The sequence below is a fragment of the Martes martes genome (assembly GCF_963455335.1).
Source record: "Martes martes genome assembly, chromosome: 18".
Classification (NCBI taxonomy): Eukaryota; Metazoa; Chordata; class Mammalia; order Carnivora; family Mustelidae; genus Martes; species Martes martes.
The window spans coordinates 38261503-38280191 of NC_137906.1; the positions used below are offsets into that span (position 1 = coordinate 38261503).

General features: G+C 56.1%; 1 protein-coding gene across 1 annotated transcript in view; it reads left to right on the forward strand.

The window, feature by feature from the left end:
• CREBBP (CREB binding lysine acetyltransferase) overlaps positions 1–15507 on the forward strand; it is a 123461-nt gene extending 107954 nt beyond the window's left edge. Inside the window, exons 23-31 of the mRNA XM_080830005.1 lie at positions 290–357; positions 4502–4652; positions 5157–5303; positions 5945–6058; positions 7161–7326; positions 7530–7697; positions 10073–10234; positions 10461–10742; positions 12186–15507. Coding sequence (XP_080686131.1) covers positions 290–357; positions 4502–4652; positions 5157–5303; positions 5945–6058; positions 7161–7326; positions 7530–7697; positions 10073–10234; positions 10461–10742; positions 12186–14354 — 3427 coding nt within the window. The 3' untranslated portion in view covers positions 14355–15507. The remainder of the gene's footprint in view (positions 1–289; positions 358–4501; positions 4653–5156; positions 5304–5944; positions 6059–7160; positions 7327–7529; positions 7698–10072; positions 10235–10460; positions 10743–12185) is intronic.
• Positions 15508–18689: the final 3182 nt, after the last annotated feature.

Below are 18689 nucleotides of genomic sequence, written 5' to 3' on the forward strand. Positions count from 1 at the left end.
TCCCTGCGATCCTGGGGAAGGGAGAGCCTCCCTGCCCAGCCTGGGGGCCGGGGGGTCCTGCCGGGTCTCGACCAGCAAGGGCTCCGGGCAGAAGCCAGAAGCCGGGTGGCAGCCGGTTCTCAGTTTATTTACATCACAAGTATCTGCCTGCTTTGGGGACTTCAGGCTCAAAACAGGCTGCCTCTTCACTTGTAAATAATGACGCCAGCAAAGCACTTTGAGCTGCCTGTCGCTGGTTCGGAAGCGTGGACTGTGTTACACTCTGATCACACCCGTTCTTTTTTTGCAGCTTTGTGTGTGACAACTGTTTGAAGAAAACTGGCAGAACTCGGAAAGAAAACAAGTTCAGTGCTAAGAGTAAGTTGCGGGAGGGCTTCTGTCTCCATGTCTGCCTGTGAGGGCCTTGTCCCCCTTCCCCGTCTTTCTGCGGCTCCTCTCCGTGGGCGGCTGTCGGGCTCCCTTGTCCGAGGCTCTGTACTGGAGTTCGTTTTCCACACTTCGAACTTGTCTGCTCTTACCCTCCATGGAGTCCATGGGCGTGATCTTTACATGAAAACTAGCTTTGTGGTCAGTTCATGTTTTAAATGAAAGTTCAGAAAGCTCAGATAAAACGTTAAACTTTAAATGCCAAGAGAGAAAATTTGTCAGCAGGTCCTTTTCAAGTAGCTCAGAAAAAAGACCCCTCCCCCAGCACACACACACGCACGTGCGTCCTGTGGTGACCAGCATGCTCAGCCTGGTGTGCACGAGGACTTGCGTGCGTGGCTGCCAGTGTCCCCGCACAGCAGAGAGCAGCCTCGTGCTACTCCGGGTCACTCTTCCAGGGTAGTCTTGATGCTTTCAGAGATAGCATTCTTTTCAGAAGTGTACAATATGAGATCGTCGTCGACTGGTTCTGGGGGGCTACGGGCCACCTTCCACAGTGTGACGTCCCTGAGCTGTCCTCCGCTAAGCTCGCAGTGACCCCGAGTAAGATCGCCGCCTGCGGTGGAGCCTTTACAGCTCGCTTGCCCGGCGCTCCCTGCAGCTGTCGCCCTCCCCAGCAAGGAGTCGGGCGAGATGGGCTGGAGAGAGATCCCACACCAGGGGGAGGAGAAGAGAGGGAGCAAGCAAGGAGGAAGCCACTCTCTGGGCTTCCAAGTCGTTGCTAATTTAGGGACAGACTGTCGTTACCAAAATCCACAGTTAATCCTATAACCTAATCGCACTCTTGTAAAATCTTTTGAAATACCGATGAACTCACAGACCATTACAGTATTTCTCTTCAGATCAGGGTTTCTCAGCTGAGCCACCGTTGACATTCAGGGGCAGATAATTCTTTGTTTGGGGTCTGTCCTACACTTTGTAGGATATTAAGAGCATCTCTGGCTGCTACCCACTAAATGCCAGTGACACGACCCCTACTCCCATGAGTGGTGACCTTCAAAATGTCACACAATGGGGCTCCTGGGTGGCTCAGTGGGTTAAGGCCTCTGCCTTCGGCTCAGGTCATGGTCTCAGGGTCCTGGGATCGAGCCCCGCATCGGGCTCTCTGCTCCGCGGGGAGCCTGCTTTCCCCACCCCCCTCTCTGCCTGCCTCTCTGCCTGCTTATGATCTCTGTCTGTCAAATAAATAAATAAAATCTTAAAAAGAAAAAGTCACACAATGTCTCCAGACATTGCCAGATGTCCCCTGGGGGGCGGAGTTGCTCCCACTGAGAGCCCCTGCTTTAGAGAGTCCATTCGGAGTGAGATCACTAAAGCAGTCAGCATGCTAGAAACACTTTTCTGGGCCAGAGCCTCGTGCCTAGAACACAATAGCCAGGAGAGGCAGGCCTGGGTCGGACAGCAGTTGTCAGCTTGTAGCGGATGGGGGCAGAAGAACCCAAGAGCAGGTCTGCGACGTGAGCCCTGGGGTTGAAGATGTACGGCACTCGTGGGCAGAAGAGAACCTTGGACGTCCGGCCACCCGGCGTCGTTCGTTTTGGATGTGTGGCCACAGCCTTTGCGAGAGTCCGTAGGCCACAGAGGACGGGCTGCCTCGTTCACATCTTCACCAGCGCGGTGCTGCTGGCCAGTGGGTGAAGGACGGTCGACAGCTGACCATCTCCCCTCCCAGCCTCCACCCTTCTCTACCTGACACCCTGCGCCCTGCGCAGCCCAGCCGGGTGGAGGGAGAAGGGGAAGCACTAGTGATGCTTCTGCATCCGAGTCCCTGTGTCGCGTTGTGAGAAGCCTCCCTAGAGATGGGGCAGCCCCGGTGTTGGCAAGCAGAAGGCCGAAGGATTTGATTACGTAAAGGAACAGAAAAGGCCCTGTCACATGCTGTGGGTGAAAGCGCACGAGGAAAACCTGGGGAGGAAGGAGGACTGAGATCCAGTGTTCGCTGTCCGACTCTATGATTGCACTTGCACGCGCGTGTCCCACAAAGCTGTTTGTGCACGTGAGGCACGTGTGAGGACAGCCCTCGCAGTGTGAGGAGCAGCCCTGGACGGGAGAGCGAGCGGCTGGCACTCGGGAAAACTGAAAAGCGTGGCAGAACGAGGCAGAGCTGTTTGTGTCACATACCAGGGGCGCGATGCCCCCTGAAATCGTTGTGCGAGGACGCCTCTGCACGGGCATCTCCTCTGCCACAGGAGCCACCGCACCCCTTCCGTTCGCACCTCTGAGCAGCTGCGCTTCTCAGGGCCCCAGAGGGCACCTCTCCAGCCCTCAGCACCGTCACAGCACTCGGTTTGGTGCTTATAAGAAGATTGTCATACGTGGTCTCATTTACAGCTGCCCTTTTTTTTTTTTTTAAAGTGCAGGTAATTCAAGTTACTTGAAGAAAAAAGTAAAGACCTAATTCGAAAGGTTTATTCTTCCATTTGCTACTTGGAAATCACTGTGTATAGGGTTCTGTGTTGACGTGGGAAGGAGAGTTCCTGGACCACGGCAGGGTGGCCCTTCTTAGCTGGGTCCTGCCTTTCTGGATCAGAAACCACGTCATGAGGGGAGTCAGACTCGCTCAGCAGTGGCATGAGAGGGGCCCTTGGGGTTGAGCACGTGGGGGTCTCCTCCATGGGCTGCTGCTTGGGTAGATGGGACGGCCCATGGGGCCCCCCGCACCTGACTGTTTCTCGGGGCAGCCGTCGTAGCCACAGCGCTCAGCGTAGCTTACATGGCTGCGTGGAGGGTGTGCCTTCACCCAGGTGTGAAATCCATCACAAATCCACTTCCCCCTCCGTTTTACAGCTTTTCAAGTTTTTATTTTCCTGTGGGGTTTTTATTTTATCTTTGTGTAGTGTTTTCTTTTTAAAATCACTTGTGTGCAGCTACAACTTAATTCCTAAAGGAACTCCACTATTGATAGGTTAATTACAGAAAAGTAGAATTTAGAAAGTCTAAATTTTCCAGGTAGTTCCTGGCCTCATTAAGGAATCTTAGGAAATCCCAAATAGCTTTTTAAAAATACTTCTTATCCATGTAGTAAATATTTAAAAGTCAATAAATATAAAGAAGAAAATGTCTTTGAAATCCCGTATCTGTAAATAATCACAGTTAACCTTCTGTGGCTTTTCCTTCTGGCCTTTTTCCCTTTGTGCAAAGAGTTTTTTGCTGTGACCAGTGTTTTATCTGGGGATGGCTTGCTGGAAAAGTCCTGTCATGGTGGCCACACCTGGCACATCCCCAGGAGAGGGAGGGTGTGGAGGGAGTTCAGGGCTGAACTGGGTTCTGATGCGGTGTGCGCTGCTGCCTGGGAGGGGCTCACAACGCTAGGGGCGGGGGCGGGTGGGGTTGGGGGGGATCCTGTGAGCTGGATGGGAGGGCTAGAGCAGCCCTGCCCTCCAAGGAAAGCAGAGTTTCTCCAGGGTGGATTCTGGCTGCGGGCACAGCTGTGACACCGAGCAGCCACGTGGGGGCGCCCGGGCTAGATGAAGGCCTCTTCAGGGCCAAGGCATGGGAGGCAGGAGGTGGGCTCAGTGAGGCCCCTGTGTCTGCTCCTTCCAATTTACCCCATAGCCCTTTGTCTGCCTTCATGGCTTTTCTGCTCTTGAAGCTAAAAAAAAGGTGGAAATATGTAGGCATTTAAATGACCGCAGTCGTCACTGTGTGGAGTACCTGAGATGGCAGAGTTCACCTTTCCTTACATGCTTACCTTGTAGGACAAGCTAGGTCCCTTCTAGATTTGGAAAACACTAATCCTTAAAACGTCAGACTACACTAGAGGCGCCTGGGTGGCTCAGTTAGTGAAGCGGCTGCCTGCAGCTCAGGTCATGATCCCAGGGTTCTGGGATTGAGCCCCGCATCGGGCTTCCTGCTCGGCGGGAAGTCGTCTTCTCCCTCTTCTCCCGCTGTGTGTGCTTGCTCGCTCTCTCCCTCCCTCTCTCTCCCTCCCTCCCTCCCTGTCTCAAAAAGAATAAAATCTTTAAAAAGAAAGGAAAAGAAAACTGCCCTATAGGAAGGGGAGGTCCTGTGACCTTAGCCACCTTTTTCATAGTCCATCCGAAGCCCCCTCACCTGCGTGTTCTGGACTTTCCAGGACTACAGACCACACGATTGGGCAACCACCTTGAAGACCGAGTCAACAAGTTTTTGCGGCGACAGAATCATCCTGAAGCCGGGGAGGTCTTTGTCCGTGTGGTAGCCAGCTCAGACAAGACTGTGGAGGTCAAGCCCGGGATGAAGTCACGGTTTGTGTGCACATGTTGTGCTGTTTTGTAACACACAGTTTGAGGGGTCCCGTCCCTGGTTAGCCAAAGCCCCACTTTCTGGCAAGACTTTAGAGTTTTTGTAATTCAGGGTACCTGAAAAGTAGCACATGTGACTCTTGATCTTGGGATTGTGAGTTCGAGCCCTGCATTGGGTATAGAGAGTACAAAAAAAATAAGCTTAGAGTTTGTATAATTTAAAGGTCTTTCAGTGGGTATGGTCTAGTCAGCTCTTCTCTCAGTATTCCACATTCATAAGGGGAGGTAAAATTCCTGGCTGAGTGAGATCGTGTCACGAAGAACAGGGTCACGGCCCCGAGCTGCCCAAGGCCAGGCTGGCGGGCAGAGCTCTGGGCAGCAGTCAGCAGAGGTGAGCAGGCCTTCAGCTCCTCTGCACTGCGTGGGTTTAGAGCAGCAGGTCTTGTTTAAAAAGCACCTGGTAAAATAATGATGTGTGCAGACCTCAGGCTCTGACTTTTATTTCAGGTTTGTGGATTCTGGGGAAATGTCTGAATCTTTCCCCTATCGAACCAAAGCACTCTTTGCTTTTGAGGAAATTGACGGAGTGGACGTGTGCTTCTTTGGGATGCACGTGCAGGAGTACGGCTCTGATTGCCCCCCTCCAAACACAAGGTAGTCTTCTCCTCTTCTCGGGTACAGGTCAGTGGGCCCGCGGTGTCACAGTGGACCGAGACCCTAAGTGTCTTGGAGAACCTGTGTGCTCCAGTCATTGGTTTAAATCAAATAAGCCACGCCTAACAAACCAAACTAGTTAGTTGAGTTTTCCACTGAGCCAGTGAGAAATGAAGGGTTTTGGTGATCGTTTAAACCATGTATTGTATAGTGAGTGCTCGTGGGTTCTAGTCCTGGTCTTCCTGTTGTCCCTGTCTTACCTGGGCCAGGTAAACCTACAGAGAGGGGGGTGGGGGTCACTCCAGGGTCCCACGTGTTGTCAGAGCAAAGGACCTCTGCTGAGAGTTATTTCACGTTCAGTCAAGAATCCAGGGGAGAGGGAGTTGGAAGAGGCTTTTGTTAGTTTGCCCTGGTCTTTCCATGGCTCTCCATGGTGGGCGAGCCACTGCTTTTGGTCTGGGGATGGGATCGTTTATTCACAGGCAGTGGCAGTTGGTGATGGGAGTTTTCTTATGTCTTGTCTGTGTGGCCAGTATAAATGCTACGAAAACAGAATTTATTTCTGGAACTTTTTTTAGATGTTGGTGTTTGGTTTGAAATTTGGAGGATACCAATTACTTTCTCCCCCCCCCTCCCCCCAGGCGTGTGTACATATCTTATCTGGACAGTATTCATTTCTTCCGGCCCCGATGCCTCCGGACAGCTGTTTACCATGAGATCCTTATTGGATATTTAGAATATGTGAAGAAACTGGGGTGAGTTTAATTCAGATTATTTAGAACTAATAAAAATACAATTTTTACTTTTCACTGTGTGTTTTGTGAAAGAACCAGAGTATTTTTTAAAGTCGTATGTGTTTTTATTTTAACGTCCTCGGATTGATTATGAGTTCTCCCGAGCTCCCCCCAGACGCCCCCCTGGGCCCCGCAGGTCTGGGCTCCCCAGCTCAGCGCACATGCTTGCCTGCCCTCTGTTGTTCTTCTCACTCTTTCCTATTCTAGTCTCTCTTTTTTTTCTTTTTTAACTTTATTGAGAAATACTTTACATATCATAAAACCTGCCTGTGTCAAGTGTACACTTAAGTAATTTTTAGTAACTTCGCTGAGCAGCATGGCCGTGGCTATCAGTCCTTTTCCAAGCATTGTCCTCCCCTTACTAGTGGGGCCCCCAACACCCCTTTGTTGTTAATCCCTGTTCCACCCCACCCCAGCGACCTTGGTCTACTTTCTTTTTACATAAATTTGCCTTTTCTGGACGTTTCATATGAATGGGATCCTACAGGATACTGGTCTTTTGCATCTGATTTTTTCTCTGTTTCGGCATTCCAGATCTGTCACATCCCTTCCCAAATTTGAAAAAGTTAGAGGTATTTGACTGACATGTCTCTAACAGAGTAACAGATTTATTTTGACTTTGACCGCTTAGAAATGTCCAGCTGCCCCTTCATTGCACAGGAAGTAGTAGAAGGAAGTGCGGCACATCCCTGGGCATAAGCCTTTCCACGTGCCTGAGAGTCACATCTCCCAGGCTGTGTCCTATGCTGACAGGAGTCCTTGGAGCCTTGACCCCTGCCCACCATGCACCCCATGAGAGGGAGCATCTGAGGCTGGTTTCCAGGGGTGCTCTTGCTCGAAGAGATGGCAGCCTCCCACGCCCACACGCCCCTCCCCCACACGCTGGTTTGGAACTTCCCTGAACCTGTTATATTTCCTTGTAAGCATCGTGGTAGTTTCTTTGTTTTCTTCTAGTTATTTCTGTCCTTGCTGTGGTGCCTCCTCCTCGGCTCTTAGTGTCCTTGGAGGGCAGGGAGGCTTTCACTCAGCTCTGTGGTCTGAATTGTGGCTGTGTGTCCTGCAGGTATGTAACAGGACACATCTGGGCCTGCCCCCCAAGTGAAGGAGACGACTATATCTTCCATTGCCACCCCCCTGACCAGAAAATCCCCAAACCAAAGCGCCTCCAGGAGTGGTACAAGAAGATGCTGGACAAGGCATTTGCGGAGCGGATCATTCACGACTACAAGGTACCTGGCGGCTCGTGCGAGTGCGAGCTCTAGTCCCCTCTGAGGAGTAGAGCGCGGGGAAAAGCCGGAGAAGCGCCTTCCGTGTGGCCGGCGGAGATTCGTAGCGGGTGTCCGTAGAGCAGCCGCAGCGCCCGTGCCCCCCCCCCGCCCCGCCCCCGAGCGCCACTCAAGTCCCTCTCCTCTGTGCTTCCTTCGCTTTCCAGGATATCTTCAAACAAGCAACTGAAGACAGGCTCACCAGTGCCAAGGAGCTGCCCTATTTTGAGGGGGACTTCTGGCCTAACGTGCTGGAGGAGAGCATTAAGGAGCTGGAGCAGGAGGAAGAGGAGAGGAAGAAGGAGGAGAGCACGGCGGCCAGCGAGACCACAGAGGTGAGCAGCCGCCGCCGCTGTCGGTGGAGCGGTTTTCGCACGTGCCCTCCCCGTCACCAGCCACCGCAGGTCAGGGCTGGAGCGCGCGGAGATGCGGGTGCCGGAGACGCGTCACGCGGGAGCAGGCGGGGGGTGCTGGCCCTGGCGTCTCTGAGCTGGGCGGGCAGGCTGGAGGCGCAGAAAGACGAGGGGGGAGGACGTCCAGCCGGGCGGCCGAGCGCACGGACAGCCCCGTGCTCGCGGTCAGCAGCCTGGCCACGCAGGACAGACCTTCCCTGGGAAGGGGACAGGCCTCTTTCTCCCGCTTTGTCACAGGCCAGCCCGCCGCACCAGACGGCCCTCCGTCTGCTGTCGCGCTCGGGCCTGCTTACCGGGTGCCGCCTCGCCGGGCTCCGCGCTCCGCCGTGCGGCGGTGAGCCGGAGGAGGCTCTGTCCCTCCCTCCCAGGGCGTGGGTTCTAGTAGGGAAAAGAGCACGTAGGAGCTTAAGGAAGCAGAGCACCGAGATCGGCCAGGCGCGGGGGCTGCCGGCGGCGGGGCCTGTCTGGGGAGGCGGCGGAGGCTGACCTGCTGAGAAGGAACCACGCTGCCCGGGGAGGGGGCGCTGCCGGCGGGAGGAGGAGATGAGTGACGGCTCGTGCTGGGAGCAAGTGCGCGTGTGCGTCGGGTTTGTCTGCGGAGGAGAAGATGGGGTTTCCGTTCGGTTCTTAGCTGTAGAAGCAGCGGGGGGTGTACGAGGTGCTTTGAGAGTCGCAGCCCTAGGACTTGAGGCGGATCGTTGTGGTGTGTGAGGGAGATCCTGGATCGGGGCTGCCCTCAGCGACTGAGTCCGAGCTGCCGCCTCCACCCAGAGGAGGAGGCTGGGAAGTATGTTGGGGAAAGAGGCCCCGCAGGAGCCGGCGCAGAGATGCCTGGTGACACCCAAGAGGGGCTGCGCAGGATGGGCCCTCCGCTCTGGGGTCTGCCGAGGGAGTCCTTCTGCCGGGGCGTCCCTGGAGGCGGGATCTGTCATCTGACCACCGGTAGCCGTACTTCTGATCGTCGGGAATGGGGCTTGAGAAACTGCTCCACCGGGGTCTTTGGGAGGCAGCCGGAGATCCTGTTTGGGTGGAGACCAGGGAGTTCCGGCAGGGGAGTGCGCAGAGCTGAGCTGTGAGCCCAGGTCCCTCCTCTCCGGTCCGGCCACTGCCTGCACCTCAGATGGGTGGTGGCTTAAGTCAGAACATGGATCTGGGCTCTGGGGCCGGGAGAAGAGGGTCTGGAGCCAGACGGTGGAGCCGCCGCACTCTGCCAGCCTTGGCGGTGTCGGGGAATTGCCCGTGGTGGAGAGAGACAGTGGTCTTCTGTGCCCAGTCCACAGAGGCAGCAGGCAGGTCCCACCCCGCAGACACCCCAGGACCGCATGGCAGGCAGTGGCTTCCGTTGTGGACGGCACTTGGGCGGGCTGCTGCTTTGCTGTTGGCACTGTCCTTCCTGGGGGAGCCACCTGTAGGTGCAGCTCCAGGAGGAAAAACCAGAATGCTGTTGCTCTGGGTGGCCAAAAAAGCATTTTTTTTATTACTACACTATATTTTCTCAACTTTGTGCAGTGTATCTATTTCTTTCATAATTTTTTAAAAGCTTAGTCTTTAGAATGGTTTCAGGGCTCCCTGAGAACTGGAGCGGCTGTGCAGCCTGCCCGCTGCCGTCCTGCCCTTCCCCAGAGCCCTCTACTGCTCTGGGCCCCAGACAGGTGCTACTAGCGCCCCTCGGCCCCGAGAGCGTCTGTCTTGCTCTCTCTATGCTCTTGTTGGGAAGAAGGTTCTTCGGACCTTACCTGGGGCCTGACCAACGAAGGGGAGTGCTTTCCGGAGCAGAAGCGCCTTAACTGCGGGGCAGGACCCCTCACACTCAGCCCCTGGAGCGCTCATGATGGGGGTTTCAGGCCTGCGTGAGCCTGGGGCTGGGAGCAGGGTCATTGAGACGTCCCCCCTTGAGGCAGCCTTGCCTGGGACGTGGATGGGCCATGCTGGAGCCCCCGCTCCCGCCCACGCAACGGCTTCCCATGGCGCCTTCCCCTGCCTCATACGCAGCGGACTTTGGAAACCGTGTGAGACTGAGCACGCGGCACGTGGCATGCAGCAGTCGGGCTCCGGGGCAACGGGGCCTCCCTCCGTGGTTGGAGTCCCACCTGGGTGTATTCTTCCCAAGAGATGACCTGCTGTGTGGCCGCCGTGGCCTCTGTGTCACCACCGCAGCCCTGGCCAGACTCCCGTCCTCCTCGCCCCTGCCTCCGTGACGCCCTCTGCAGGCAGCTGTGTGTTTGCAGGCGAGGCGTGCTGGAGCGCCCTCGGGAGGGGGGGCTGGGCTCCTGCGACAGCTCCGCGTATCTTTTCAGGGCAGCCAGGGCGACAGCAAGAATGCCAAGAAGAAGAACAACAAGAAAACCAACAAGAATAAAAGCAGCATCAGTCGAGCCAACAAGAAGAAACCCAGCATGCCCAACGTGTCCAACGACTTGTCCCAGAAGCTCTACGCCACGATGGAGAAGCACAAAGAGGTAGAGATGCTCTAGGGGGGCAGGGGGGCTCTCAGGGCCACAGGCCGGGGCCCCTCCTGGTCTGTGGGATAAGGGAGAAGGGGTTGCTGAGAATCCACAACCCCGGCCCCCATCCAGAGGAGGGGAAGTGCTGCTGGCGCTCCATCCTGGGCCTTGTGGAGAGGGCTGGCCCCGGGAGGCAGCGCGGCCGCGGCTCTCCGTGGGCTAACGCCGTCCTCCCCTGCAGGTCTTCTTTGTGATCCACCTGCATGCTGGGCCCGTCATCAACACACTGCCCCCCATCGTGGACCCCGACCCCCTGCTCAGCTGTGACCTCATGGACGGGCGTGACGCCTTCCTCACCCTCGCCAGAGACAAGCACTGGGAGTTCTCCTCCCTGCGCCGGTCCAAGTGGTCCACACTGTGCATGCTGGTGGAGCTGCACACCCAGGGCCAGGACCGCTTCGTCTACACCTGCAACGAGTGCAAGCACCACGTGGAGACGCGCTGGCACTGCACCGTCTGTGAGGTAGGCCGGCGGGCGGTGTCTGCGCCGCGAGTCGGGCCCCCGGTCGGTCCTCGGTTCTCTGCGCCATTGGTGCGCTAGCGTTCCAGCTCGGACCCTGAAGCGGTCGGCATCTTCCGGGGGACCAGATGAGCAGATGAAAAAGGCGCATCTGTCTCCTGGTCCTCTCTGGGAGTTGTTGGTCATGAGGTCGGGTTTCCGAGGTCACGAAGAAGAAAGTCCGTGCTCTGTGCTCACTCCAGGCTCAACAGCATACGTTGAGGGAAGGAAGGAGTCTTTCTCCCTTCAGGGGGCATGTGTGCTAAGCATAACAAAGGGCCCTCCATGTGTGTCTGGGCTACACCTGGCCCCTGGCAGGAGGGGCTGGTCTCCCAGGGAGGTAGAGTGGGCAGGCCTCCTTGGGGGGGGGGCAGTGTTTGTGCTGACTTTTTCAGGAAGAATTGATCACAGAGCACTTTGATTTGATCCCTTGTTATTTGCTAACACCCCCCCCCCCCGTGTGTCACCAGCATCCATGGGCCTTCTGGTGCAGGGCAGGAGCAGGAAACAGGCTGTGCTTCAGCCCCACCAGGATTCTGAGTGGTTTCCCCTGTTCATGCCTCCAGTTGTGACCTAGCCGAGCAGCTGAGAAGGCCCTGTCCCGGTGGACCCCGTGGTTGCACGTGCTGGCTCCCTGTGTGGAGGTCTTAGTCCCTGTGTGAAGGGGTGTGGGCCATCCCTTGCCCAGATGGGTCCCTCACAGGGCATGAAGCAGGCTGTCGTGGAGCCCCCATCCCCCACCCTGTCCTCACCTTGCCAGTGTGAGCTTCCCAAACGGTTCCCAGAGCTGCATGCCCGTAGGAGTTCTGTGATCTTGGGTAGAGGGGGCAGGTGGAGCCTCTGTAATGCCGTTGTCTTCATTTCCCCCTTTTTCCAGCCTTCTTTTGTCCCATATCACTTCCCACTGTTGGAATCTTCATGTCCTTTTTGGAAAAGGGGTGGGTCCCGGTCATAGGGTCTTCTTCTCCAGACCTGGTACCTGGTAGTCTGTATCTGCAGGTACAAGCAACTTTAAAAGAACCCGTAAGCGTGCATTTTGTCACTGGGTTTGAGCCAAAGGCCTGTCTTCTGGGGAAGGTGTCTCTGTCCCCCAGACCCCCTAGGCCACCCAGTAGAGCTCGGGGGACGCACCAGGACCCCTGGCAGCGGCCCCAGGGAGGTGGGTGGCACCTGGGTGAGCTCGGGAGGAACCGTCAGGCTCCCCAGGCCAGGTTCGGGAGCAGAACATGGTAGGTCTGGGTGCCCTTCCCCAGGGGCAGAGGAAGGAAGGAAAGGGGACCAGAGCACTCGAGAGCCTGTGAGAGCACAGGGAGGGGAGGGATAGGGCTGCAGGGGTGGATGCGGTGGCTTCTGTCTGGTCCCACGGCCCCGGGCTGACCATAGCCTGCGCCCTGTGCTTGTCCGCAGGACTACGACCTCTGCATCAACTGCTACAACACCAAGAGCCACGCCCACAAGATGGTGAAGTGGGGGCTGGGCCTGGACGACGAGGGCAGCAGCCAGGGCGAGCCGCAGTCCAAGAGCCCCCAGGAGTCGCGGCGCCTGAGCATCCAGCGCTGCATCCAGTCCCTGGTGCACGCCTGCCAGTGCCGCAACGCCAACTGCTCGCTGCCGTCCTGCCAGAAGATGAAGCGGGTGGTGCAGCACACCAAGGGCTGCAAGCGCAAGACGAACGGGGGCTGCCCGGTGTGCAAGCAGCTCATCGCCCTCTGCTGCTACCACGCCAAGCACTGCCAGGAGAACAAGTGCCCGGTGCCCTTCTGCCTCAACATCAAACACAAGCTCCGGCAGCAGCAGATCCAGCACCGGCTGCAGCAAGCCCAGCTCATGCGCCGGCGGATGGCCACCATGAACACCCGCAATGTGCCTCAGCAGAGTCTGCCTTCCCCTACCTCAGCTCCGCCCGGGACCCCCACGCAGCAGCCCAGCACGCCCCAGACGCCGCAGCCCCCGGCCCAGCCCCAGCCCTCACCCGTGAGCATGTCACCAGCCGGCTTCCCCAGCGTGGCCCGGACTCAGCCCCCCACCACGGTGTCCACCGGGAAGCCCACCAACCAGGTGCCGGCCCCGCCGCCCCCCGCACAGCCCCCACCGGCCGCGGTGGAAGCGGCCCGGCAGATCGAGCGCGAGGCCCAGCAGCAGCAGCACCTGTACCGGGTGAACGTGAACAACGGCCTGCCCCCGGGGCGCGCGGGCATGGTGACCCCGGTGAGCCAGATGGCCCCCGTGGGCCTGAACGTGCCCCGTCCCAGCCAGGTCAGCGGGCCCGTCATGCCCAACCTGCCCCCCGGGCAGTGGCAGCAGGCGCCTCTCCCCCAGCAGCAGCCGATGCCGGGCCTGCCCCGGCCCGTGCTGTCCATGCAGGCCCAGCCGGCCGTGGCCGGGCCGCGGATGTCCGGCGTGCAGCCTCCCCGGAGCATCTCGCCCGGCGCCCTGCAGGACCTGCTGCGGACCCTGAAGTCGCCCAGCTCCCCGCAGCAGCAGCAGCAGGTGCTCAACATCCTCAAGTCCAACCCTCAGCTGATGGCGGCCTTCATCAAGCAGCGCACAGCCAAGTACGTGGCCAGTCAGCCCGGCCTGCAGCCCCAGCCCGGCCTCCAGCCCCAGCCCGGCCTCCAGGCCCAGCCCGGCCTGCACCAGCAGCCCGGCCTGCAGAACCTGAACGCCATGCAAGCCGGCGGGCCCCGGCCCGGCGTGCCTCCGCAGCAACCGGCGATGGGAGGCCTGAACCCCCAGGGCCAGGCCCTGAACATCATGAACCCGGGCCACAACCCCAGCATGGCGAGCATGAACCCGCAGTACCGGGAGATGCTCCGGAGGCAGCTGCTCCAGCAGCAGCAGCAGCAGCAGCAGCAGCAGCAGCAGCAGCAACAGGGCAGCACGGGCGTGGCCGGGGGCGTGGCCGGGGGCATGGCGGGGGGCATGGCCGGGCATGGCCAGTTCCAGCAGCCCCAGGGACCCGGAGGCTACCCCCCGGCCATGCAGCAGCAGCGGATGCAGCAGCACCTCCCCATCCAGGGCAGCTCCATGGGCCAGATGGCGGCTCAGATGGGACAGCTCGGCCAGATAGGGCAGCCGGGGCTGGGCGCAGACAGCACCCCCAACATCCAGCAGGCCCTGCAGCAGCGGATTCTGCAGCAGCAGCAGATGAAGCAGCAGATCGGGTCCCCGGGCCAGCCGAACCCCATGAGCCCCCAGCAGCACATGCTCTCAGGACAGCCGCAGGCCTCGCACCTCCCCGGCCAGCAGATGGCCACGTCCCTCAGTAGCCAGGTGCGGTCTCCGGCCCCTGTCCAGTCTCCGCGGCCCCAGTCCCAGCCTCCACATTCCAGCCCGTCGCCACGGATACAGCCCCAGCCTTCACCACACCACGTCTCGCCCCAGACTGGTTCCCCCCACCCAGGACTCGCAGTCACCATGGCCAGCTCCATAGATCAGGGACACTTGGGGAACCCCGAACAGAGTGCAATGCTCCCACAGCTGAACACCCCCAACAGGAGTGCACTGTCCAGTGAGCTGTCCCTGGTCGGCGACACCACAGGAGACACCCTAGAAAAGTTTGTGGAGGGTTTGTAGCATTGTGAGAGCATCGCTTTTTTCCCCCCTTTCATGTTCTTGGACCTTTTGTACTGAAATCCAGGCGTCTAGGTTCTTTTTATGCCTAGATGGAACCGCTACTTCCAAGCCGTGGAAGGGTAGATTGCTGTTTAAAGAAACAATACAAAGAATATATTTTTTTGTTAAAAACCAGTTGATTTAAATATCTGGTCTCTCTCTCTCTCTCTTTCTCTCTCTCTTTTTGTTTTTGTTTTTTGTTTTTGTTTTTTTTGTTTTGGGGGGAGGGGGGTTTTGTTTGGATTCTTTTTGTCGTCATTTCTGGTGATTCATGCCTTTTTTTAACGGGAAAAACAAGTTCATTATATTCATATTTTTTATTTGTATTTTCAAGACTTTAAACATTTATGTTTAAAAGTGAGAAGAAAAATAATATTCAGAAACTGATTCTTGAAATAATGCAAGCTTATAATGTATCCCGATAACTTTCTGACGTTGCGGGAAGATTTTTTCTATAGTGAACTCTGTGGGCGTTCTCCAAGTATTACCCCTGGACGATAGGAATTGGCTCCTGCGTGCACACACGTACACACCCACACACACATCTATCTATACATACTGGCCTAAGCCAAACTCTTGTCTTGCAGATGTAGAAATTGTTGCTTTGTTTCTCTGATAAAACTGGTTTTAGACAAAAAATAGGGATGATCACTCTCTTAGACCATGCTAATGTTAATAGAGAAGAAGCATTCTTTTCTTTCTTCTATGTGAAACTTGAAATGAGGAAAAGCAATTCTAGTGTAAATCATGCAAGCGCTATAATTACTATAAATAAGAAAATTCAAGAAGATTCAATCACTGTATAGAATGGTAAAGTACCAACTCATTTCTTATATCATATTGTTAAATAAACTGTGTGCAACAGACAAAAAGGGTGGTCCTTCTTGAATTCATGTACATGGTATTAACACTTAGTGTTCGGGGTTTTTTTGTTATGAAAATGCTGTTTTCAACATTGTATTTGGACTATGCATGTGTTTTTCCCCCATTGTATATAAAGTACCGCTTAAAATTGATATAAATTACTGAAGTTTTTAACATGTATTCTGTTCTTTAAGATCCCTGTAAGAATGTTTAAGGTTTTTATTTATTTATATATATTTTTGGAGTCTGTTCTTTGTAAGACATGATTCTGATGGATTGCTCACAGGGGAGAGGCAGGGACCATGGTCCTGGTGGCCATGTGGGTGGCAGCCAGGCCCAGCGAAGGCCTGGGTGGTTCTCTTTCCAGGAACCGAGGTGTCCAGCTCAGTGGGGGCCTCATATACCCACTGCTCCGCGGGGAGCTTGACCCACAGAGGTCGGGCCGCAGATGAGTCCGAAGCAGCACTTTGCCTCCTGTCCTCCTCCCCTAAGCCTGAAGATGCCAGAGTAGGGATGGTTCCTGCAGCTGTTTGCAGTGGTACCTCCCCTCCCCTTTCCCTGATGCAAATCCCAGAATTGGTGCAGAATTGGCTCCAGGGACCAGAGGTGGTTCCTGCTTCCCCACGTCCTGTGCTCCGTAGGGGTGGATGCTGTGTGCAGCGTGTCCTGCTGTGGCCTCCGATGCTGGGCTGGGCAGGACAGCAAAGAGCTCTGGCCTTTGCTCTCTACCCTCTAGAAACAGGGCCTGTGAGTGCAGCGCTTTGGTGAAAGAGCCCCCCCGGCTTCAAGGGATGGGCGCTTGGCCACATGGTCCCACACGTCACCCCCACCCCCTTGCTTCCCCCCGCTCCCGGGTCCAGTTCAGGTGCCCTTACCAAGAGGGTGACACTTGAGTCCCTGGGTGCTGGAAACGTCAGGTCTGAGCAGAGGAGCACCTCCGGGGAGCGTGGAAATCTGCCCTCTAGACTGCAGCATCCCTCCCCGACCAAGCACGAGGGACTCGAGTCCTGCCTCTTGTGTCCCTGGTCCCCCAACCTGGGTGGGGAGGCGGCGGGGGAGGTGGCAAATTTAGAATTCACGGCCCAGATAGCTTCCCCTTTGGCCATGTATTCACAGAGATCACTTCAAAATACTGATTTGGGAATCTAAACTTGAGGAAGCTTTGCAAAAAATTATTTTTTGCACAGAGCTTCAAATCTTGAGTTCGAACTAGATGAAGCCAGATAATTAGACCGTCCTCTAGCACTGCCAGCCACCTGCCACGCCCACCACAGCCCCAGAAGGGAAAGCAGGGCCACGGCCCTCCAGTGGCCATCTGGCCATCCTTGCTTGCTTACTTGCTTCTTGAGGCTGGGACCCTCTGCCGACTCACGCTCTCCACTGATGGGAAAACCCTGAGCAGACGGAAGGAGTGAGCCGTCTGGGGCCCTGGAGGAGCAGCTCCAGGGCCACGCACGCGTAGTGCAGGGCCGCACTTAATGGGGCCGGGGGGGGGGGCATCTTTTTCAGGTCGTCCTGGGATCCAAAACTCTGTGTACAGGTCTCATCTTTTTGGAGTCCATGTCCTGTGTAATCCGCCAAGGGCTGCGGCCGAGGGTGTGGTCTGTGGATGCTAACCCCGCACTCGGCGTAAGGAGATTTCTGTAAGACAGCGGGAAAGGCCTGGCGCCGTGTCTCATGCTGTATACTTAAGAGGAGAAGAAAAAAGTCCTATATTTGTGATCAAAAAGAGGAAACTTGAAATGTGCTGGTGTTTATAATAAAAGCTGGTAAAACTGCTTGGATTCAAAGATGGTCCCAGTTGGCTAACGACCCTTGGAATGAGCTTATTAGCAGCTAGCCCTCGTTAGACCGGAGGGTCTCGGTTGAGTGTGCCTAGTACGTGTGTTTGATGATGCTTCTGAGAACGTAGCATGTTAACAGGAGTAGGAGACAATCTCTGGAAAACGAGGTGAAGTCTCTTCGGCTTGTATAATCTCAGGCTGAAGACCTAACTTTCTCTCTCTCTCTCTCTCTCTTTTTTTTTTTTTTTTTTTGCTACAAAATGGAACCAAAGATTCCGCTTAAGCCAAAACGTGCTTCTAGCACTGCACAGACCAGTGAGCTGCTCTGAAAAAGGAAAGTCCCTTCTTGAAGGAGCTGAGTGCGGGTTGGTTGCCAACAGACCTTCGGGAGGCACGTCACCCAAGGACCCTTGCCGGGAGGTCAGCGCTCCGGCCGGGCCACCTTAGCAAGTAGGAGCACGGGAGTGCATAGGAATGGGGGCTGGAAAAACCAGATTGCACCTTCCTGGGATGTCTTGTGTTCCTGCCGCTGCAGCACTCGGGTGTGATTTCATTGTGCAAAGTCAAGAGTAGGGAGATGGGTCAGTTCTGAAACGAAACCGAGTGTCACCCCCAGGCTGAAGGACAGACGGGAACTGTGGATGAACAGGCGGGCGGTGCCTTCGGTGCAAGCACACCCTCCTCCAGACACTTGCCAGGCTGTGTGGCCGGAGGCCCCAGAGGCAGATAATGGTACCCAGCAGAGAATCTGCAGGTGCTGATGGAAAACCTTGGGCTGATCTGACACATTCTGGGGTTGAGAGACGAGCAGGAGGCCAGCGCACAGGAAGTGGGGGCCTGCGATGTCCCCATGGAGGGATGGCCAGTGGGTCCATCAGGGTGGCGGCCACCAGGAGCCAGGGCCTTGGTGGAGTATGAGGCCTCTCAACTCCGCCTGCCTTCCTTGGTGATGCTTGGTAACAAGTGCCGTTGGAAGGCATCACTAGCTCCCCTGTCCTGGCCGTGAGGTAGGACTGTGTGGGGACCTGTCCGAGTTCATGGGTGGCGTGGGCCGCTCAGCCAGAGCCACGTGCTTCACCGCTGTCCCAAAAGGAGCTTTCCTCCCCTACTAGCTCCACAGGCTCGCCTTGAACTCACTTTGGGGTTACCTTGAGGAAAGGGGAGTGTATTATAATTCTTCTAACTCCTCCAACGTCACAGACAGTCGTTAAGTAGTAAGTGTTAGGCCCGAGTTTTCGCGTCCTAGAGACCACCAAGGAGCCAAGCACCGATGCAATCACACGAGAGTTTATTTGACAAGCTTAAGCTTGGGCCCAAGTATACCCGACACAGCGGAGCAGGGACTTGGACCCCGAACCAGATTACAGTCAGAGTTTTTAAAGGCAGAGTAGGGGTGGACTCGTCGGTGGGTGAGGACAAAGGGGATGATGTAAGTCTCTAAGAAATTTTGGAAGCAAGGTCTCCAGGACCTTGAGGGGCTAGCTATTGTTGGGAGAAAAGTTATTTATTACTAGTAATAAAAAATCTTCTCGTGAGACCCTTTAGATGTATATCAGTGGGTCATATGCTTGGGAATGATTGCTGACACCATCTTGGAGGTTTGGAGATGAAGTTTCACACTTCTCCTATCAAGTGTCCTTGTTAGTGA